Here is a 24,019-nt window from a genome sequence, read left to right on the forward strand (position 1 = left end):
AAAATTATGAGAGAAAAACACCCTTGTTGGACGAATTGTGTGCTTTCAGATAGGAATAAAAGACTAGTGAGAAATTAGCTCTTTCTCAAAATCTATGCTACTTCAGAGGGAGCCGTTTCTCACAATGTTTTATATTATTCCATAAAATGCTTTACTTTTTTAGAAAACATTAAAACAATTATATCGAAAATAACAGATTTATTTTAAACACATGTCATGACACGGCGAAAGTGCGTAAACAAGGGTGGGTTTTCCAATTATTTTCTCCTGACTCCGATGATTGATTGAGCCTAAATTTTCACAGGTTTTCTATTTTATATATATAAAGTGTGATACACGAAGTGTGAGCCTTTGGACATTACTGTTTACCGAATGCCAATGTTGTGCGATTCCTTTAAAAAGTTTGTTTAAGTTTGGATATACACGTACACAGATAATTTGTAGAACTTAACTCTAAATGCTTGACTGTAGGTTTCGCTTTCAAGATTTTTTCTTTTCCCTGAAATTTGTATAAAATCTGTTTCAAATGTGTCACTACAAAAATGAACAATATATTTTGTAATGATTCCCAGACTGGTGAAAATCTCCCACAGATCATAATTGGACCAACAAGAATGCATAAACTTCCAAAGTTATTGATGAATGTCATTTAAAATTGTGTTTAATTGTGTCATGCTCTCTTTGCAGATAATGAAGCTCCTATATTCACATGTCCAACTGCTCTTTCCATGAATGTGAATCATGGAACAGCAGTGTCCACTGTCACTTGGTCACTATCAGCCAGGGATACTGTTGATGGTGATGTTACAACCTATGTTGTATGTAAAGACGATAAAATGGGTAATACGGTGATGTCAGGTGACACATATGCAGTAGGCTTAACAACAGTGACATGCAAAGTTAATGATACTGCACTGAATGAAGGAACATGTCAGTTTAACATAACTGTTATAGGTAAGTATTCTCTAATATCCTCTTGATAATGACAATTATCCAAAATTTCGCAAGCATTCCTGCTTTAAGAATCATTTCCCTTCAAATCAAATTTGAAAATTCAAATATATTATTAAGAGAGCTCCAAAACAATTATTGCATCATATGACACAAAATCATTTTTGGGATTTGATCTGGGTCAGTTCTCCAGCTTTGTTGTGGTTTTTATGGACTGAAAACAACGACAGTTCTTCCCCTAATGGTTTTGTTCTACTTTGTAAAAGTCCACAATGTGTCGCGTGTCTTAGAGTACTCTCGCCATTTTTGGTGTTCCAGCTTGTCTAATGTCCCTGATTGAATGATATCAAATGCTAAAGTTTGTTGGGCCTGCTTGTGTTTGATCTCTGGAACCCTTCTCTACTTTGCTCTGTGGCCTCATTAAGCGTCGTTTACATGTGTTATAATGGTACATGCTCTACTGGAGTTTCATTAGTTGTTCAACCTACATGTAACTGTACTTTTGGCCTCACCTACTCATGCACATCTAATGTCCTGTAGCTGTTCTTAAAGCCTCTGGACCCTTTCGGTACAGAAAAAAAAAAAAAACTCACAGATTTACAAATAACTTACAGGGTTTACAGAAGGTAGTGGTCATGGTGGTGAAAGACTTCTCTTGAAAAATTATTCCATGAAATGCTTTACTTTTTGAGAAAACAGTAAAACAATATCAATTCTCGATAGCAAGAATTACGGATTTATTTTAAACACATGTCATGACACGGCGAAAGTGCGGAAACAAGGGTGGGTTTTCCCGTTATTTTCTCCCGACTCCGATGATTTACCGAATCCCAATGTTGTGCGATTGCTTTAAAAAGTTTGTTTTAATTTGGATATACACAGATAATTTGTAGAACTTAACTCTAAATGCTTGACTGTAGGTTTCGCTTTCAAGATTTTTTCTTTTCCCTGAAATTTGTATAAAATCTGTTTCAAATGTGTCACTACAAAAATGAACAATATATTTTGTAATGATTCCCAGACTGGTGAAAATCTCCCACAGATCATGTTTGGACCAACAAGAATGCATAAACTTCCAAAGTTATTGATGAATGTCATTTAAAATTGTGTTTAATTGTGTCATGCTCTCTTTGCAGATAATGAAGCTCCTATATTCACATGTCCAACTGCTCTTTCCATGAATGTGAATCATGGAACAGCAGTGTCCACTGTCACTTGGTCACTATCAGCCAGTGATACTGTTGATGGTGATGTTACAACCTATGTTGTATGTAAAGACGATAAAATGGGTAATACGGTGATGTCAGGTGACGCATATGCAGTAGGCTTAACAACAGTGACATGCAAAGTTAATGATACTGCACTGAATGAAGGAACATGTCAGTTTAACATAACTGTTATAGGTAAGTATTCTCTAATATCCTCTTGATAATGACAATTATCCAAAATTTCGCAAGCATTTCCTGCTTTAAGAATCATTTCCCTTCAAATCAAATTTGAAAATTTAAATATATTATTAAGAGAGCTCCAAAACAATTATTGCATCATTTGACACAAAATCATTTTTGGGATTTGATCTGGGTCAGTTCTCCAGCTTTGTTGTGGTTTTTATGGACTGAAAACAACGACAGTTCTTCCCCTAATGGTTTTGTTCTACTTTGTAAAAGTCCACAATGTGTCGCGTGTCTTAGAGTACTCTCGCCATTTTTGGTGTTCCAGCTTGTCTAATGTCCCTGATTGAATGATATCAAATGCTAAAGTTTGTTGGGCCTGCTTGTGTTTGATCTCTGGAACCCTTCTCTACTTTGCTCTGTGGCCTCATTAAGCGTCGTTTACATGTGTTATAATGGTACATGCTCTACTGGAGTTTCATTAGTTGTTCAACCTACATGTAACTGTACTTTTGGCCTCACCTACTCATGCACATCTAATGTACTGTAGCTGTTCTTAAAGCCTCTGGACCCTTTCAGTACAGAAAAAAAAAAAAAACTCACAGATTTACAAATAACTTACAGGGTTTACAGAAGGTAGTGGTCATGGTGGTGAAAGACTTCTCTTGAAAAATTATTCCATGAAATGCTTTACTTTTTGAGAAAACAGTAAAACAATATCAATTCTCGATAGCAAGAATTACGGATTTATTTTAAACACATGTCATGACACGGCGAAAGTGCAGAAACAAGGGTGGGTTTTCCCGTTATTTTCTCCCGACTCCGATGATTTACCGAATCCCAATGTTGTGCGATTGCTTTAAAAAGTTTGTTTTAATTTGGATATACACAGATAATTTGTAGAACTTAACTCTAAATGCTTGACTGTAGGTTTCGCTTTCAAGATTTTTTCTTTTCCCTGAAATTTGTATAAAATCTGTTTCAAATGTGTCACTACAAAAATGAACAATATATTTTGTAATGATTCCCAGACTGGTGAAAATCTCCCACAGATCATGTTTGGACCAACAAGAATGCATAAACTTCCAAAGTTATTGATGAATGTCATTTAAAATTGTGTTTAATTGTGTCATGCTCTCTTTGCAGATAATGAAGCTCCTATATTCACATGTCCAACTGCTCTTTCCATGAATGTGAATCATGGAACAGCAGTGTCCACTGTCACTTGGTCACTATCAGCCAGTGATACTGTTGATGGTGATGTTACAACCTATGTTGTATGTAAAGACGATAAAATGGGTAATACGGTGATGTCAGGTGACGCATATGCAGTAGGCTTAACAACAGTGACATGCAGAGTTAATGATACTTCACTGAATGAAGGAACATGCCCATTTAGCATCACTGTTATAGGTAAGTACATGATTTTGAACATACAATGTAATTTGTCAAAAAGTTTCTTGAATACTCACTTATACTTCTCTACTTTTTGTAAATATTGCAAAACATCTTGGAATAACATTTTTGCTAGATCCTCAATCTCATAGCCCACATGTTTGTGCCTCGTCATCATACAGTTATTAAAAGGCAGCACACTGCCACACAGTGCATGGATAGTAAAACAATACAAACAACACGGCTTGTTTTCACTAAAAAGGTTATGATACACAATATTCAATTCCATCAAATTCTTCACACATCATCCAAAATCTCTGGCAACAGTTTTTTTCCGGCCAACATTATAAGGACTGGAATGCCTAATTACCCGGTAGTGTGATTTCCAGCATCTCATTAGACATCTTGAGAGACACTCTCACTAAACACTTACAAAAATTAAGCCATTCCATCCACACAATGTGCAGTTAAGCTGGTGTGATGTGTCTTTAGAAAAGAATTTTGCCGGCTCAACCGTTCAGATAGATACAATGGCATATTTGTTTAGGTGCTGTCTAAAAAATGTCAAATAACAAAACGAAATGAAAATGATTTTTTTCTTATAGATAATGAAGCTCCTACATTCACATGTCCAACTGCTCTTTCCATGAATGTGAATCATGGAACAGCAGTGTCCACTGTCACTTGGTCACTATCAGCCAGTGATACTGTTGATGGTGATGTTACAACCTATGTTGTATGTAAAGACGATAAAATGGGTAATACGGTGATGTCAGGTGACACATATGCAGTAGGCTTAACAACAGTGACATGCAAAGTTAATGATACTGCACTGAATGAAGGAACATGCACATTTAACATAACTGTTATAGGTAAGTATTCTGTTATATCCTCTTGATAATGACAATTATTCAACATTTCGCAAGCATTTCCTGCTCTCAGAATCATTTCCCTTCAAATCAAATTTGAAAATTCAAATTATTATTAAGAGAGCTCCAAAACAATTATTGCATCATTTGACACAAAATCATTTGGGGATCTGATCTGGGTCAGTTCTCCAGCTTTTTTGTGGTTTTTATGGACTGAAAACAACGACAGTTTTTCCCCTAATGGTTTTGTTCTACTTTGTAAAGTCCACAATGTGTCGCGTGTCTTAGAGTACTCTCGCCATTTTTGGTGTTCCAGCTTGTCTAATGTCCCTGATTGAATGATATCAAATGCTAAAGTTTGTTGGGCCTGCTTGTGTTTGATCTCTGGAACCCTTCTCTACTTTGCTCTGTGGCCTCATTAAGCGTCGTTTACATGTGTTATAATGGTACATGCTCTACTGGAGTTTCATTAGTTGTTCAACCTACATGTAACTGTACTTTTGGCCTCACCTACTCATGCACATCTAATGTACTGTAGCTGTTCTTAAAGCCTCTGGACCCTTTCAGTACAGAAAAAAAAAAAAAACTCACAGATTTACAAATAACTTACAGGGTTTACAGAAGGTAGTGGTCATGGTGGTGAAAGACTTCTCTTGAAAAATTATTCCATGAAATGCTTTACTTTTTGAGAAAACAGTAAAACAATATCAATTCTCGATAGCAAGAATTACGGATTTATTTTAAACACATGTCATGACACGGCGAAAGTGCAGAAACAAGGGTGGGTTTTCCCGTTATTTTCTCCCGACTCCGATGATTTACCGAATCCCAATGTTGTGCGATTGCTTTAAAAAGTTTGTTTTAATTTGGATATACACAGATAATTTGTAGAACTTAACTCTAAATGCTTGACTGTAGGTTTCGCTTTCAAGATTTTTTCTTTTCCCTGAAATTTGTATAAAATCTGTTTCAAATGTGTCACTACAAAAATGAACAATATATTTTGTAATGATTCCCAGACTGGTGAAAATCTCCCACAGATCATGTTTGGACCAACAAGAATGCATAAACTTCCAAAGTTATTGATGAATGTCATTTAAAATTGTGTTTAATTGTGTCATGCTCTCTTTGCAGATAATGAAGCTCCTATATTCACATGTCCAACTGCTCTTTCCATGAATGTGAATCATGGAACAGCAGTGTCCACTGTCACTTGGTCACTATCAGCCAGTGATACTGTTGATGGTGATGTTACAACCTATGTTGTATGTAAAGACGATAAAATGGGTAATACGGTGATGTCAGGTGACGCATATGCAGTAGGCTTAACAACAGTGACATGCAGAGTTAATGATACTTCACTGAATGAAGGAACATGCCCATTTAGCATCACTGTTATAGGTAAGTACATGATTTTGAACATACAATGTAATTTGTCAAAAAGTTTCTTGAATACTCACTTATACTTCTCTACTTTTTGTAAATATTGCAAAACATCTTGGAATAACATTTTTGCTAGATCCTCAATCTCATAGCCCACATGTTTGTGCCTCGTCATCATACAGTTATTAAAAGGCAGCACACTGCCACACAGTGCATGGATAGTAAAACAATACAAACAACACGGCTTGTTTTCACTAAAATGGTTATGATACACAATATTCAATTCCATCAAATTCTTCACACATCATCCAAAATCTCTGGCAACAGTTTTTTTCCGGCCAACATTATAAGGACTGGAATGCCTAATTACCCGGTAGTGTGATTTCCAGCATCTCATTAGACATCTTGAGAGACACTCTCACTAAACACTTACAAAAATTAAGCCATTCCATCCACACAATGTGCAGTTAAGCTGGTGTGATGTGTCTTTAGAAAAGAATTTTGCCGGCTCAACCGTTCAGATAGATACAATGGCATATTTGTTTAGGTGCTGTCTAAAAAATGTCAAATAACAAAATGAAATGAAAATGATTTTTTTCTTATAGATAATGAAGCTCCTACATTCACATGTCCAACTGCTCTTTCCATGAATGTGAATCATGGAACAGCAGTGTCCACTGTCACTTGGTCACTATCAGCCAGGGATACTGTTGATGGTGATGTTACAACCTATGTTGTATGTAAAGACGATAAAATGGGTAATACGGTGATGTCAGGTGACACATATGCAGTAGGCTTAACAACAGTGACATGCAAAGTTAATGATACTGCACTGAATGAAGGAACATGTCAGTTTAACATAAATGTTATAGGTAAGTATTCTCTAATATCCTCTTGATAATGACAATTATCCAAAATTTCGCAAGCATTTCCTGCTTTAAGAATCATTTCCCTTCAAATCAAATTTGAAAATTTAAATATATTATTAAGAGAGCTCCAAAACAATTATTGCATCATTTGACACAAAATCATTTTTGGGATTTGATCTGGTCAGTTCTCCAGCTTTGTTGTGGTTTTTATGGACTGAAAACAACAACAGTTCTTCCCCTAATGGTTTTGTTCTACTTTGTAAAAGTCCACAATGTGTCGCGTGTCTTAGAGTACTCTCGCCATTTTTGGTGTTCCAGCTTGTCTAATGTCCCTGATTGAATGATATCAAATGCTAAAGTTTGTTGGGCCTGCTTGTGTTTGATCTCTGGAACCCTTCTCTACTTTGCTCTGTGGCCTCATTAAGCGTCGTTTACATGTGTTATAATGGTACATGCTCTACTGGAGTTTCATTAGTTGTTCAACCTACATGTAACTGTACTTTTGGCCTCACCTACTCATGCACATCTAATGTCCTGTAGCTGTTCTTAAAGCCTCTGGACCCTTTCGGTACAGAAAAAAAAAAACTCACAGATTTACAAATAACTTACAGGGTTTACAGAAGGTAGTGGTCATGGTGGTGAAAGACTTCTCTTGAAAAATTATTCCATGAAATGCTTTACTTTTTGAGAAAACAGTAAAACAATATCAATTCTCGATAGCAAGAATTACGGATTTATTTTAAACACATGTCATGACACGGCGAAAATGCGGAAACAAGGGTGGGTTTTCCCGTTATTTTCTCCCGACTCCGATGATTTACCGAATCCCAATGTTGTGCGATTGCTTTAAAAAGTTTGTTTTAATTTGGATATACACAGATAATTTGTAGAACTTAACTCTAAATGCTTGACTGTAGGTTTCGCTTTCAAGATTTTTTCTTTTCCCTGAAATTTGTATAAAATCTGTTTCAAATGTGTCACTACAAAAATGAACAATATATTTTGTAATGATTCCCAGACTGGTGAAAATCTCCCACAGATCATGTTTGGACCAACAAGAATGCATAAACTTCCAAAGTTATTGATGAATGTCATTTAAAATTGTGTTTAATTGTGTCATGCTCTCTTTGCAGATAATGAAGCTCCTATATTCACATGTCCAACTGCTCTTTCCATGAATGTGAATCATGGAACAGCAGTGTCCACTGTCACTTGGTCACTATCAGCCAGTGATACTGTTGATGGTGATGTTACAACCTATGTTGTATGTAAAGACGATAAAATGGGTAATACGGTGATGTCAGGTGACACATATGCAGTAGGCTTAACAACAGTGACATGCAGAGTTAATGATACTTCACTGAATGAAGGAACATGCCCATTTAGCATCACTGTTATAGGTAAGTACATGATTTTGAACATACAATGTAATTTGTCAAAAAGTTTCTTGAATACTCACTTATACTTCTCTACTTTTTGTAAATATTGCAAAACATCTTGGAATAACATTTTTGCTAGATCCTCAATCTCATAGCCCACATGTTTGTGCCTCGTCATCATACAGTTATCAAAAGGCAGCACACTGCCACACAGTGCATGGATAGTAAAACAATACAAACAACACGGCTTGTTTTCACTAAAATGGTTATGATACACAATATTCAATTCCATCAAATTCTTCACACATCATCCAAAATCTCTGGCAACAGTTTTTTTCCGGCCAACATTATAAGGACTGGAATGCCTAATTACCCGGTAGTGTGATTTCCAGCATCTCATTAGACATCTTGAGAGACACTCTCACTAAACACTTACAAAAATTAAGCCATTCCATCCACACAATGTGCAGTTAAGCTGGTGTGATGTGTCTTTAGAAAAGAATTTTGCCGGCTCAACCGTTCAGATAGATACAATGGCATATTTGTTTAGGTGCTGTCTAAAAAATGTCAAATAACAAAACGAAATGAAAATGATTTTTTTCTTATAGATAATGAAGCTCCTACATTCACATGTCCAACTGCTCTTTCCATGAATGTGGATCATGGAACAGCAGTGTCCACTGTCACTTGGTCACTATCAGCCAGTGATACTGTTGATGGTGATGTTACAACCTATGTTGTATGTAAAGACGATAAAATGGGTAATACGGTGATGTCAGGTGACACATATGCAGTAGGCTTAACAACAGTGACATGCAAAGTTAATGATACTGCACTGAATGAAGGAACATGCACATTTAACATAACTGTTATAGGTAAGTATTCTGTTATATCCTCTTGATAATGACAATTATTCAACATTTCGCAAGCATTTCCTGCTCTCAGAATCATTTCCCTTCAAATCAAATTTGAAAATTCAAATTATTATTAAGAGAGCTCCAAAACAATTATTGCATCATTTGACACAAAATCATTTGGGGATCTGATCTGGGTCAGTTCTCCAGCTTTTTTGTGGTTTTTATGGACTGAAAACAACGACAGTTCTTCCCCTTATGGTTTTGTTCTACTTTGTAAAAGTCCACAATGTGTCGCGTGTCTTAGAGTACTCTCGCCATTTTTGGTGTTCCAGCTTGTCTAATGTCCCTGATTGAATGATATCAAATGCTAAAGTTTGTTGGGCCTGCTTGTGTTTGATCTCTGGAACCCTTCTCTACTTTGCTCTGTGACCTCATTAAGCGTCGTTTACATGTATTATAACGGTACATGCTCTACTGGAGTTTCATTAGTTGTTCAACCTACATGTAACTGTACTTTTGGCCTCACCTACTCATGCACATCTAATGTCCTGTAGCTGATCTTAAAGCCTCTGGACCCTTTCGGTACAGAAAAAAAAAAAACTCACAGATTTACAAATAACTTACAGGGTTTACAGAAGGTAGTGGTCATGGTGGTGAAAGACTTCTCTTGAAATATTATTCCATGAAATGCTTTACTTTTTGAGAAAACAGTAAAACAGTATCAATTCTCGGTAGCGAGAATTACAGATTTATTTTAAACACATGTCATGACACGGCAAAACGCGCGGATACAAGGGTGGGTTTTCCTGTTATTTTCTCCCGACTCCGATGACCGATTGAGCCTAAATTTTCACAGGTTTGTTATTTGATATAGAAGTTGTGATACACGAAGTGTGGGCCTTGAACAATACTTTTTACCGAAAGGGTCCAATGGCTTTATTAAAGCAAAGACTTTGGTCATTGGTGGTACTCACTCAGTTTCTTCCCTCTAGAGTTGTACATGTACTACCTGTATATCCTGCTTAAAGCCATTGGACCCTTTCGGTAAACAGTATTGTCCAAGGCCCACACTTAGTGTATCACAACTTTTATATAAAATAACAAACCTGTGAAAATTTCGGCTCAATCGGTCATCGGAGTCGGGAGAAAATAACAGAAAAGCCCACCCTTGTTTCCGCACGTTTCGCCATGTCATGACATATTGTGTTTAAAATAAATCCGTTATTCTCGATATCGAGAATTGATATTGTTTTATTGTTTTTCTCAATAAGTAAAGCATTTCATAGAATAATATTTCAAGTGAAGACTTTCACCATTACCTTCTGTAAACCCTGTAAGTTATTTGTAAATCTGTGAATTTTTTTTTGTGTTCCGAAAGTGCCAAAAACATGGTTAGTCTCAAATGCAATATCAGCTGTCATATTTTTCCTTTTTATTCTCCTGATCTGTTATTAAATCCCTTTCCCCTAGAAAACTTTATCTAGATTCCTGGCGGGAGCCTGTTGGGAATTCGGGAGAATCCTGCCAGGATTCCAGCCAACTGAGCAGGAAAAACTTGCTAGAGAATTCAATGAGACTTGCAATCCCGGACAGCGAGAAACCAATCACAACAGTAAACCACATAAACTATATAGAACCTCACAAAGTTACCCTAATATCCAACAACAAAATGTAAAATGAAACCAGTAAAAATGGATAAATGAGGATGCACAAAATACCAAGCCATTATAAAACCATCGGTTGTGGCATTGCAGATTTAACCCACTAGTCTACATTTATCTTATTTCTTGTTTAATGTTAAAGGGAAGGTACAAGTTTGGTAGTTGTCAAAGACCAATCTTCTCACTTGGTGTCTCAACATAAGCATAAAATAACAAACCTGTGAAAATTTGAACTCAATTGGTGATCGAAGTTGCGAGAAAATTATGAGAGAAAAACACCCTTGTTGGGCGAATTTGTGTGCTTTCAGATAGGAATAAAAGACTAGTGAGAAATTAGCTCTCTCTCAAAATCTATGCTACTTCAGAGGGAGCCGTTTCTCACAATGTTTTATACTATCAACAGCTCTCTAATGCTCATTACCAAGTCAGTTGTTAAGTTAATATTTGTTTTGAGTAATTACCAAACGTGTAACCTGTACACCTTCCCTTTAAGTTTTGAGTTCTGTTTGTGCATCTACCTCAATTTTAGTTTAGATCCTTTTTTAAATGATCTTTAAAACACTTTATATCAAACTATCTTACAGACAATGTCAGCCCTGTGATAAACTGCTTATCGGATGTTGTGTACACTGACTTTGAGCCACAAACAAGAGACATCTTTCCAACAGCTGTTGATGTTGTTGATGGTGTAATTGATCCAATCGATATTATATGTGTTAATGGTGAAGGCATAGTGGTGACGTCAGGCAGTCTATTCAATGTAGGAACCACAACAGTGACATGCACAGCAGTTGACTCTTCGGAAAATAATGCAACTTGTTCCTTTGGAATCGATGTACTTCGTAAGTTACTGCCTTATAAATGTTTATACCTCGATCAAACTAGCAAAAGTTGTATTTCCATCTGATTAATGCCTACCTTCCATAACGAGCAGAACAGTTTGTTTTTAGAACAAAGAAGTCTCACAACTAAATCAACTCTGCTGAAGTAGAAAAAAATAGCAAGGCAAGTTCTCAAAGAACAAAATAAACATGACCATGATGCCTCCAACATGGTTTGTGTTGATTGTAAATCATCCAAACCTTGGCCATATATATAGCCACAGAGCCTTTAATAAGCCATTGCATGCTTGAAGATGCTGAATACTACATATGGGTAAATGTTGGCAGCCTATCCATTTGTCATTATCTATATTTGTCTAACAAACTGAACTGGGGAACTACACTATATAATATAAATCTTGGAAAAGGGAGATTATTAGTATACCCTTTTTCCCTCTTTGTGCCGGGTAGAAGTAATTATAGTGATTGCATTGTGATGAGTAGAGGTAATTATAGTGATTGCATTGTGATGGGTAGAGGTAATTATAGTGATTGCATTGTGATGGGTAGTGGTAATTATAGTGATTGCATTGTGATGGGTAGAGGTAATTATAGTGATTGCATTGTGATGGGTAGTGGTAATTATAGTGATTGCATTGTGATGGGTAGTGGTAATTATAGTGATTGCATTGTGATGGGTAGTGGTAATTATAGTGATTGCATTGTGATGGGTAGAGGTAATTATAGTGATTGCATTGTGATGGGTAGAGGTAATTATAGTGATTGCATTGTGATGGGTAGTGGTAATTATAGTGATTGCATTGTGATGGGTAGAGGTAATTATAGTGATTGCATTGTGATGGGTAGAGGTAATTATAGTGATTGCATTGTGATGGGTAGTGGTAATTATAGTGATTGCATTGTGATGGGTAGAGGTAATTATAGTGATTGCATTGTGATGGGTAGTGGTAATTATAGTGATTGCATTGTGATGGGTAGAGGTAATTATAGTGATTGCATTGTGATGGGTAGAGGTAATTATAGTGATTGCATTGTGATGGGTAGAGGTAATTATAGTGATTGCATTGTGATGGGTAGAGGTAATTATAGTGATTGCATTGTGATGGGTAGTGGTAATTATAGTGATTGCATTGTGATGGGTAGAGGTAATTATAGTGATTGCATTGTGATGGGTAGAGGTAATTATAGTGATTGCATTGTGATGGGTAGAGGTAATTATAGTGATTGCATTGTGATGGGTAGATGGTAATTATAGTGATTGCATTGTGATGGGTAGAGGTAATTATAGTGATTGCATTGTGATGGGTAGAGGTAATTATAGTGATTGCATTGTGATGGGTAGTGGTAATTATAGTGATTGCATTGTGATGGGTAGAGGTAATTATAGTGATTGCATTGTGATGGGTAGAGGTAATTATAGTGATTGCATTGTGATGGGTAGAGGTAATTATAGTGATTGCATTGTGATGGGTAGTGGTAATTATAGTGATTGCATTGTGATGGGTAGAGGTAATTATAGTGATTGCATTGTGATGGGTAGAGGTAATTATAGTGATTGCATTGTGATGGGTAGAGGTAATTATAGTGATTGCATTGTGATGGGTAGAGGTAATTATAGTGATTGCATTGTGATGGGTAGAGGTAATTATAGTGATTGCATTGTGATGGGTAGAGGTAATTATAGTGATTGCATTGTGATGGGTAGAGGTAATTATAGTGATTGCATTGTGATGGGTAGAGGTAATTATAGTGATTGCATTGTGATGGGTAGAGGTAATTATAGTGATTGCATTGTGATGGGTAGAGGTAATTATAGTGATTGCATTGTGATGGGTAGAGGTAATTATAGTGATTGCATTGTGATGGGTAGAGGTAATTATAGTGATTGCATTGTGATGGGTAGAGGTAATTATAGTGATTGCATTGTGATGGGTAGAGGTAATTATAGTGATTGCATTGTGATGGGTAGAGGTAATTATAGTGATTGCATTGTGATGGGTAGAGGTAATTATAGTGATTGCATTGTGATGGGTAGAGGTAATTATAGTGATTGCATTGTGATGGGTAGAGGTAATTATAGTGATTGCATTGTGATGGGTAGAGGTAATTATAGTGATTGCATTGTGATGGGTAGAGGTAATTATAGTGATTGCATTGTGATGGGTAGAGGTAATTATAGTGATTGCATTGTGATGGGTAGAGGTAATTATAGTGATTGCATTGTGATGGGTAGAGGTAATTATAGTGATTGCATTGTGATGGGTAGAGGTAATTATAGTGATTGCATTGTGATGGGTAGAGGTAATTATAGTGATTGCATTGTGATGGGTAGAGGTAATTATAGTGATTGCATTGTGATGGGTAGAGGTAATTATAGTGATTGCATTGTGATGGGTAGAGGTAATTATAGTGATTGCATTGTGATGGGTAGAGGTAATTATAGTGATTGCATTGTGATGGGTAGAGGTAATTATAGTGATTGCATTGTGATGGGTAGAGGTAATTATAGTGATTGCATTGTGATGGGTAGAGGTAATTATAGTGATTGCATTGTGATGGGTAGAGGTAATTATAGTGATTGCATTGTGATGGGTAGAGGTAATTATAGTGATTGCATTGTGATGGGTAGAGGTAATTATAGTGATTGCATTGTGATGGGTAGAGGTAATTATAGTGATTGCATTGTGATGGGTAGAGGTAATTATAGTGATTGCATTGTGATGGGTAGAGGTAATTATAGTGATTGCATTGTGATGGGTAGAGGTAATTATAGTGATTGCATTGTGATGGGTAGAGGTAATTATAGTGATTGCATTGTGATGGGTAGAGGTAATTATAGTGATTGCATTGTGATGGGTAGAGGTAATTATAGTGATTGCATTGTGATGGGTAGAGGTAATTATAGTGATTGCATTGTGATGGGTAGAGGTAATTATAGTGATTGCATTGTGATGGGTAGAGGTAATTATAGTGATTGCATTGTGATGGGTAGATGGTAATTATAGTGATTGCATTGTGATGGGTAGAGGTAATTATAGTGATTGCATTGTGATGGGTAGAGGTAATTATAGTGATTGCATTGTGATGGGTAGAGGTAATTATAGTGATTGCATTGTGATGGGTAGAGGTAATTATAGTGATTGCATTGTGATGGGTAGAGGTAATTATAGTGATTGCATTGTGATGGGTAGAGGTAATTATAGTGATTGCATTGTGATGGGTAGAGGTAATTATAGTGATTGCATTGTGATGGGTAGAGGTAATTATAGTGATTGCATTGTGATGGGTAGAGGTAATTATAGTGATTGCATTGTGATGGGTAGTGGTAATTATAGTGATTGCATTGTGATGGGTAGAGGTAATTATAGTGATTGCATTGTGATGGGTAGAGGTAATTATAGTGATTGCATTGTGATGGGTAGAGGTAATTATAGTGATTGCATTGTGATGGGTAGAGGTAATTATAGTGATTGCATTGTGATGGGTAGTGGTAATTATAGTGATTGCATGCATAGTGTAATGTTCTGACTTGTACACACATCTTTTTGGTTGCATCCCATCACTAAAATTGACTTGAAGGCATCTGTTCTCTGGTCCGTGAAAGTTTTGTGGGTACATATTTCTTCAGACCAGTCTGCATGGTTACAAAGTATAATGAAAATCAACAACTGTGCGTGCCGTACTGTACATGTACATGTAACGGTTTGTTTATTGTCTTATTACTGTACCTGTCGGTACTTAACAGAGGACACAGTAACACATCAATTTGCAGCTGCATATTATATGGAACTCAAAGTTATTTATATTTATAACTATCACAGCTATTTTTCTATGGAATGTTTTTGTTTTGTCTTTAATCAGGAACATCAAAGTTTACCTTAACCATCCAAGTTATACAAGTAAATCAAGAAGATGTTGTTTTTGATGAATCGTTAAACAACATGGAATCTGCAAAATCAGTCGAACTTATCTCTGTCATTATACAAGTGGTAAGTGTTTGTTTCACTTCAACTACTGTATTACAGAAAATTACTTGTTCTAAACCTGCTGAAACATCAAGACAATGAAAGTCTCACAGATATTTGAAAGTTTTGGAGAACCCTCAAGGGGTCAATTCCATGGGTAGTGTACAAATTGCTATTGTATGAACAAAACAAAAAGCCATTCAATATTTACAAAAACTTGGGGTGGGTGGTCAAACCAGTTTTTAAAAAATCTAATTTTTTAACATAGACTATTTTGAATGGCCCATATGCTGCTTACTTGCTCATCATTTTGTCCCTTAAATTTTTAATGTGTACTCTGGTTTGGCAACATAGTGGGAATAAAAAACAACAGACTCTAAAAATGCATTCCACTAGAAACAGTAACTGGGGATAAATAGACGGGGTAGACCTCGGAAGAGATATGAAAATCTCATCGCTAACAGCACTGGAACACCAAAGAGTGCAAGATACATGTAGTGGAAAGTGATGGTGCAAGATTGATTGACTAACTCTGATGTAGATCTGTAGTTGACTGCCATGTCCTAATGAATTATCTTATAACAGATGAATCAAACACTGTCAAGAAGTACAACTACAGGCAACGACTTGATCCGCATTAGTGTAGTGGTCTTTAAAAGAGGCTCTGTCATTGCGACTGTACTGCTAGAATACTCTGAAGGGTCTACAGTAACTCCCTCTGATGTGCAACACGTACTAGAAGATGATACCATTCCAGATAAGGAACTTTCTGATGGAGTTGATGTCATCTTAGTAGAACCCAAATCTGTAGTGGTTGACCGTAAGTTTGTGTGCAAAGAAGTATATTTGCATTTTGAAACATTTTTTATTAAAAACCAGAAATCTGTTTTTAGTGAAACAACTAGAGATCGTAAATTCAGGAAGGTTATTGCTTTTAGGCACACCAAACTCACAGTTTCAGAAAAAACACTGGTTTGAAGTTTTACATGTAGTCTTAAAATGAAGTTGTTTTCTAAGTGTAGCATGTAGGACTGATATAAATTGATGCGCAATATTGCTAGCCACAATGCATTAAATGGTTGTTATATAATACAAAATAAACTGTTGATGTTTTAAAATGTCACAGCAGTACCCATAACTTTAAAGCTCAACCTTTTCCAAAATTCAGCATGAAATTCTTCTTTTTAAATTCATTTTTAAACAAATGTTTCATGGCCGAGTAATTAGGAGCACCAAACTCAAGCTATGTTGTTGGTTCTGAATCGGTGGGCTCGAGACCCATGTAGTGCATGTAGGTTCCATGTGATGTTTCAAAAACTATTGATGCATGTACACACTTATCGCTAAGAGAAGGGGTGTTTCCCCAGTGTGTCTGATGGTGCATTAATATCCAATTATGATTTGAAGGCTGCTCTCAAAAGGAAGAAGAAAAGGCCTACGGAAAAACTTAACGAATCTGCCTTCTTTGTGATGTGCAGAAGCGCACTATAAACTTACGGCATACATGTATACTAGTAATATGGACTTTGTTTTTACATATTATGCACGTACATGAAGTTTAAACCAGAACTGCTGAAATGCTGTTTGATTATTGCAATCAAAATATGCAAAAATCCATGACAAAACATTGTTTATGTTTTCAACTGGAGACGACAGACTGTGTGTTGTGTTTAAAGGATTTGGGTACTTGTTGTAACACAAAACACGATGTCCACAGATTTACATGAAACTTACAACGCTTACAGATAATGATGGTAGAAAGCTTCCCTTAAACTATTACTTGCTGAGGTGCTGTAGTTTTTGAGAAAATGAGTAAAACAAGTCACAACAATTATTTTAGCTTGTAAAACGTATTTTTGTGACATTGTTTTACTAATTTCTCAAAAACTACAGCACCTCGGCAAGTAATATTTTCAGGGAAGCTTTCTACTATCAATATCCTCAAACTGTGTAAGTTTAGTGTAATTCTGTGGACATTGTGGGTTTTTTTTTTTCCTACAAAAAGTACATAGACCTTTTAAAAAGCACATGATAATCAGTTTACTCTTTCAACAATTTGTGAAGTTCTTTTCTTTTGGATTGACAGAAAATGTTACCGGTACTGTTGATAGCTGTCCAATCCCGTACTGCTCCAATGGTGGTACATGCAAAAGACTGGGAATATTTCCAGTTTTTGCATATTCCTGTAGGTAAGAAGTTAAATAAAGCTGTCGGGTTTATTTATTTATTTTTTTTATTTTTTTGAGTTTATTTTATTTTATTTTATTTTTTTTTATTTTTTTTTTTTGGGGGGGGGTCATTGTTTTTTATGCAACAACACTTTGCTTTCATTCAACCTTGTGTTCCCATCATTATTCAACACTGCAAACTACCTAAGAATAAAATAATATCCCAACGTTTAATTGTTCTAATTTTATTTTGTTAATTGTTTATTAATTTGTTTGCAGTTGTCCTGATGAATATAGTGGTGTTACTTGTGACCAAAAAAATGAAATTACAGGTAAGGATCTTTTAATAAAACTATTCTTAACAAAGGCCCCTCCCCATAGTGTGGCGTGAAATTTTTTACTTGTTGGTGAAAATAACCAGCGTTGTACCTCACCTGCCAAACTGCACACATGATGGTTAAAGGATTTGGGTACTTTTTGTAACACAAAACACAACATCCACAGATTGACATTAAACTTACACGGTTTGAAGATAATGATACTAGAAAGCTTACCTTAAAATATTACTTGCGGAGGTGCTGTAGTTTTACAGAAATGAGTATAATGCTAAATAAATTGTACATGCGAAAATCATTTTCATGACTTGTTTTAATCATTTCTCAAAAACAATAGCACCTCAGCAAGTAATATTTTAAGGCAAGCTTTCTAATGATTATAGTAACTATCATTATCTTCAAAGGGTGTAGTTTTAAGGTGATTCGGTGGACATTGTGTTAGGTGTCCTACAAAAAGTGTCAAGCCCCTCCAACATGTACACAATTGGCCGCAATTGGTCGGTACAAGATATTATGCAGAAAACTATACCCCATTATTTAAATTCTCCTCCATCCACGCCCCCCCCCCCCTCCTAAAAAAAAACATACACAACAGCAAGAAAATGTGACAAAATCAAAATTTATTTGATTATTGGCAAAACATTTGTTCTTAAAGACACTGGACACTATTGGTAATTGTCAAAGACCAGTCCTCCTCAATGCATAAAATAACAAACCTTTGAAAATTTGAGCTCAATTGGTTGTCAAAGTTGAGAGATAATAATGAAAGAAAAAACACCCTTGTCACACGAAGTTGTGTGCTTTTCAGATGCTTGATTTCGAGACCTCAAACTCTAATTTAAAATCAAATTTGTGGAAAATCAGACCTGCCAACCTGTACGCATTTTGCGTACCATGCACGCATTTTCACCCCTGAGTACGGTGGTACGAGATATGCTGCCAGAACGTACGCAAAAAGCTAAATCTATATCGCGGTGTTTTAAAACTGCAGCACGAACGGACAATTTTGTTCTCAATTTAATCAACTGTTATTCGTTCAACCCCAAGTGCAAAAAAAACAGATCAAAAACACCCCACATCTGAGTGATCATTATGCGCTTCGATAAAAAAGAGGTTGTGCTTAGAATTATTTTTTAAATTCTTACTCCCGCTGGAATACTAATAAACCAATGCGTAACAGAGGGGGTGGGAATGGCGCATACCAGTTCGGTCAACCTGGTATAGTACATGTACAGCCTTATGCATGGATGTACATGTACAGTGTACATGTACGTGCACACAACGCACGTGTTCGGCTCGATTTCGTTCGGCGTCGCCGTGTGTTTATATGGACGCCGATCGAAGGCGAAGTGTCAGTGATGGGGGAAAAAGTACTCCTCCACATCCCACCCGGAAAAAAAGAGAATGCACGCGTGCATGCAGTCGGGAGTCCACACACTTCATTTGATTTAGACATCTCACTCAAAGAGCGGCAACAGTTTAGGTCAGGAGGTAGTCATGTTATTATTTACGTCACGATTTTTCCCAACTCCCGAGAATTTGGGGAGAATAATGGGAATTTAATGGCATGTAATCTTTGTATAAGCCTGATAAGGGAAACAAATGATGAATTGAAGCATGCCTGAATTGAAGTGGAACTGGAAAACACTACGGTGGGCTTTCGTTTGTCCGTTTACTGGGCAACCAAAGCTGGATACCAAGTTATAATATTTGCATGCCGAGTTTAAGTTACTAATAATTTAGGAACATTGTTCAACAGAGCTTGTCAATGAAATTAATATATGTTGTGGATCAAAAATGTGTGCAAATGGGCTCACCGCCCATTGGGAAACCCCTGGCCAATTTTTTTGTGATATTAAAAAAAAAAAAAAAAAAAAAAAAAAAAAAAAAAATACTTGCCCCTTCAGTTTTAAATCCTTGATCTAGGCATTTGGAACATAGTTTCAGCAGTCAACTGGTTATTTCTTTTTCATTTTTTTTCCAGACTGTTAAAGTCACGAGTACAAAAAGTCAGAAAAGGCCACACAAACCACCCCTAAGATAAACACTGATATCATGATACACTTTTCTTTTTTTTTTTTTATGAAGTAGCCTGTATTTTGTGTGAATATGATATATAATTACATTAAATGAATGGGTCATCTAAATGAAGTGGTCCATGGTTTTTGCTGACTGACCGTAAGCATTGTGCCATATGACGACGTGCACTGGGCGATCTGGTTTATGCTGCTGCGATAATGTGGTACTCAATTTTTTTTTACAAGGTTGGCAGGTCTGGAAAATTAGTTCTGGAAAAATACATTAATCCTAATATAAAAATATGTTGGATTGCCCTATCCCGACCAACCGTAAAAGTAGCAAAATCTTGGTCTTGTTTTTTTTAAAACAATTTTATTTTCGGTTTTGTTCCCCACTTTTTTTACTTCCGAATTTTGATTTCATGAATATTTTATGCTTTCAAAATGGTATATTTGACACAAATATTAGTATTTTGCCGACTACTTACGGTCGACAGTCATAATTATCCAGTGAACAATCACGGTTTCAACGTTCACAAAAACGCAACGTACAATTAATTGTAGATCGATTTCCCTCACACGCACGGATAGGGTGAGCCTGTGTCACATATCATCACACCACACGCCTGTTCATCCAACGTCATGCTTTCACAAGGAACCAGTCGAACACTCCATTGATGCCAGTAATACCCATATATGGTATTGCTTGTTTATTAAACGGACGAAAAACACGGTGAATGAAATGATTCTTGGAAATTGTTTTTGAAGGAATTTGCCAAAATAAAGACGCAAAAGGAGTGATTGAAGCAAGATGTATAAGATGATTAATGCCTTGCTTGCTTTACAACTTGATCTTTCATGAAATGTTTATGCAGTTTCAGGCGTTCTTTGACCTCTAAAAAAAAAAAAAAAAATTAAAAAATCCTGACCGACCGACCCAAGCAAAAAATCGGGTGAAATGACAATCCAACATATATTTTTTTTAGGCCTTATTACTTTAGTGGGAGCCATTTCTCACAGTGTTTTATACTATCAATGCTCTTCATTACTTGTTACCAAGTAAGGTAGTTTGCTAATAATTATTTTGAGTAATTACCAATAGTGCCTTTAAATATCATCTTAAAGGCAGTAGATACTATTGGTAATTACTCAAAATAATTATTATCATAAAACCTCTCTAGATTACGAGCAACTGGGAGAGGTTGATAGTATAAAACTTTGTGAGAAACAGATCCCGCTGAAGTGACGTAGTTGTTGAGAAAGAAGTAAATTTTCATCGAATTTAATTTTGAGACCTCGGATTTAGAATTTTGAGGTCTCGAAATCAAGCATCTGAAAGCACACAACTTTGTGTGACACATGTGTTTTTTTCCTTCATTATTTATTATCTCGCAACTTCGACGACCGATTGAGCTAAAATTTTCACAGGTTTGTTATTTTATGCATATGTCAGTTGAGATACACCGACTGTGAAGGCTATATTTCCATTAACAGTGGCAAACCACCAACTTTGTAGTAAAGACCAGATCCTCAGACTGTTATTCCAATTAACAACTCCCTTAACTGAAAAAGGGTAAAAGTAAAAATTATCAGAACTTTTGATTTGTCTTTTCCAATGTTCAAAGAAATGTTCTGTTAATATTCAAGGGCCTTTCTTTTGGTTGTTCATTTCTGTTGGCACTTGACACCCTACAAATAATAAATTTATGCAAATTTTCCATAACCAGATGATTCAAAGCTCTGATAATTAACCATACCATTTATGGAAATACATGTACTTTGGTGGTGTTTGGCTTTATCGTTTCTCGTTTCCTTTTCACGCACACCGCGGCCAATTCACCGACAGCGCGCGCGCCGACTCACCTGACTTTAGTTAACTCACCGCTCCGGGGCGGTGAGTGGACTATAAGTCAGGTGAGTCGGTGCACGCGCTGTCGGTGAATTGGCCGCGGTGTGCGTGAAAAGGAAACGAGAAACTTCTTGCACCAAGACTATGGTTTCATATGCTTACTCGGAGTGTGTATGTTTATGTGTGGTTTGCATATACACACAGCGCAAACATGATTCATACTCTGGAGCAGCCCACCTACATGTACATCAAGTACCTTTTGACATTGCAATGAAAAATGCAGTTTGGTCCGGTGCAGTGGTGTATGAATTAAGAAAGCAGTAATTCATGACAAACAATTAAATGTTAGCAAATTTATTATTAGGCGGATTGTACTGTCCCATACAAAGTACATGTTAGGTAGAAATTAAGAGGGCTTTACAGTGGTGAAGTTATGGATTCATAAAGACACTGGACACTATTGGTAATTTTCAAAGACTAGTCTTCATAGTTGGTGTACATGTATCTCAACATATAAAATAACAAACCTGTGAACATTTTAGCTCAATCGGTCGTTGAAGTTGCGAGATATTAATGAAAGAAAAAATACCTTTGTCGCACAATAGTCACACGAAGTTGTCTGCTTTCAGATGCTTGATTTCGAGACCTCAAATTCTAAGTCTGAAGTCTCAAAATCAAATTTGTGGAAATTTACTTCTTTCTCGACAACTACATGTACGTCACTTAAGAGGGAGCTGTTTCTCACAAAGTTTTATACTATCAACCTCTCCCAATTACTTGTAATCAAGGGAGATTTTATGATAATAACTATTTTGAGTAGTTACCAACAGTATCTACTGCCTTTAAAAGCTGAATTATGAAGAGGGATTATTTGCTCTCCCTCAGACGTCATATTCAAGACCCATCTCATCAAAAGGTAAATTGACTGGTACGTACATGTACTAGATGTTCCTATCTAAAGATATACTGCTCTGCATTCAAAAGACATCCACACTTCAAAGTCTGAAAGCTGAAAGTCTTAAATCCCTAATTGGTGTAACTTTGAAGGTTGTTTTCTTTATGTTAAGTGGAGAAATAAACACAAACCAAGTTTGGATGGGGGGCGGGGGGTTGGAGGGGGCAAGGCTATTTTGTAAAAACCATAAAAGCTAGCACAGTATTTTACTTGTATTTTGTTTTGATCAATAGAAGAAGGACTGAGTACAGGAGTGATAATCATGATCATCCTCATCGTGTTTGCGGTGATAATCCTGCTGATGCTATGTATATGTACATGTCTTATTGTGAGATATCAACATGGCAAGAGATTGATTAGTGTAAGGGAAGAGATTGAAATGGATCCATACGCCCACCATGAGTCTACATTACCCCCTTACCTTGAGGTAAGTATTCGTTTTGTTTAGACTTCACATGCATGACATGCGAACAATCTGGGTTGGGGGGGGGGGATTGAAGCACAACAAATGTTCAAGCTTAAAGGTTGTGAGGGATGCTTTAGTCAGAGAATGAGTCAGATAAAACCTACAAAGACTGACAGACCCAAAGATGGAATTTAGATCAAGGTTTTTTTTATGATACCAAGATTGAAACTGGGACCAGGGGTCGATTTCACAAGAGTTAAGGACTAGTCCTCACTTAGGACTATCCCTAGGAGATGTTAAAAACGTGAGGTTAGTCCGAAGTTAGGACGAGTAACTCTTCCTAACTGGAGATAAGACTAGTCTTAACTCTTTGTGAAATCTACCCCGATTACGTAACATTTTGTAAACCTGCTTTCCAAATTATGCTGAATCTCTTAGCAATTTCTTTAAATGATTTAAGTAAAGGTCTGCTGGCAGTTTTTTACAGCTCGATTCATGCTGGTCAGTATTACAGGGTGTAGGCATTTCAAGAATAGTGAAAACTTGAGGGACGCATACACCCCAAAATCTTCCACTGCAAGCATGCAATTATCTCTTTTGTATTTATGGACAGTTTTCTGCCTATCCACATTCATTTATTTGCTAATGGAATAACTTTGTTAAATACTTTGATGTATTTAGCTATTGTGGCCTGGATCCAGCTTTTGCTACCAGTATTTATGTACT

General features: G+C 36.3%; 1 protein-coding gene across 4 annotated transcripts in view; it reads left to right on the top strand.

Moving 5' to 3' along the window:
- LOC117302993 overlaps positions 1-24,019 on the top strand; it is a gene marked incomplete at its 5' end in the record, with an annotated part of 68,423 nt that overhangs the window by 41,457 nt on the left and 2,947 nt on the right. For all 4 annotated transcript variants that reach the window (XR_004520475.1, XM_033787013.1, XM_033787014.1 and 1 more), the window contains 14 exon segments: positions 688-954; positions 2,088-2,354; positions 3,489-3,755; positions 4,343-4,609; positions 5,741-6,007; positions 6,595-6,861; positions 7,992-8,258; positions 8,846-9,112; positions 11,340-11,597; positions 15,459-15,586; positions 16,148-16,382; positions 17,649-17,751; positions 18,010-18,062; positions 23,121-23,314. Coding sequence is in view for 3 of the 4 variants with exons in the window: in XM_033787013.1 (XP_033642904.1) it covers positions 688-954; positions 2,088-2,354; positions 3,489-3,755; positions 4,343-4,609; positions 5,741-6,007; positions 6,595-6,861; positions 7,992-8,258; positions 8,846-9,112; positions 11,340-11,597; positions 15,459-15,586; positions 16,148-16,382; positions 17,649-17,751; positions 18,010-18,062; positions 23,121-23,314 (3,107 nt within the window).

The sequence above is a fragment of the Asterias rubens genome, chromosome 19, assembly GCF_902459465.1.
Source record: "Asterias rubens chromosome 19, eAstRub1.3, whole genome shotgun sequence".
Classification (NCBI taxonomy): Eukaryota; Metazoa; Echinodermata; class Asteroidea; order Forcipulatida; family Asteriidae; genus Asterias; species Asterias rubens.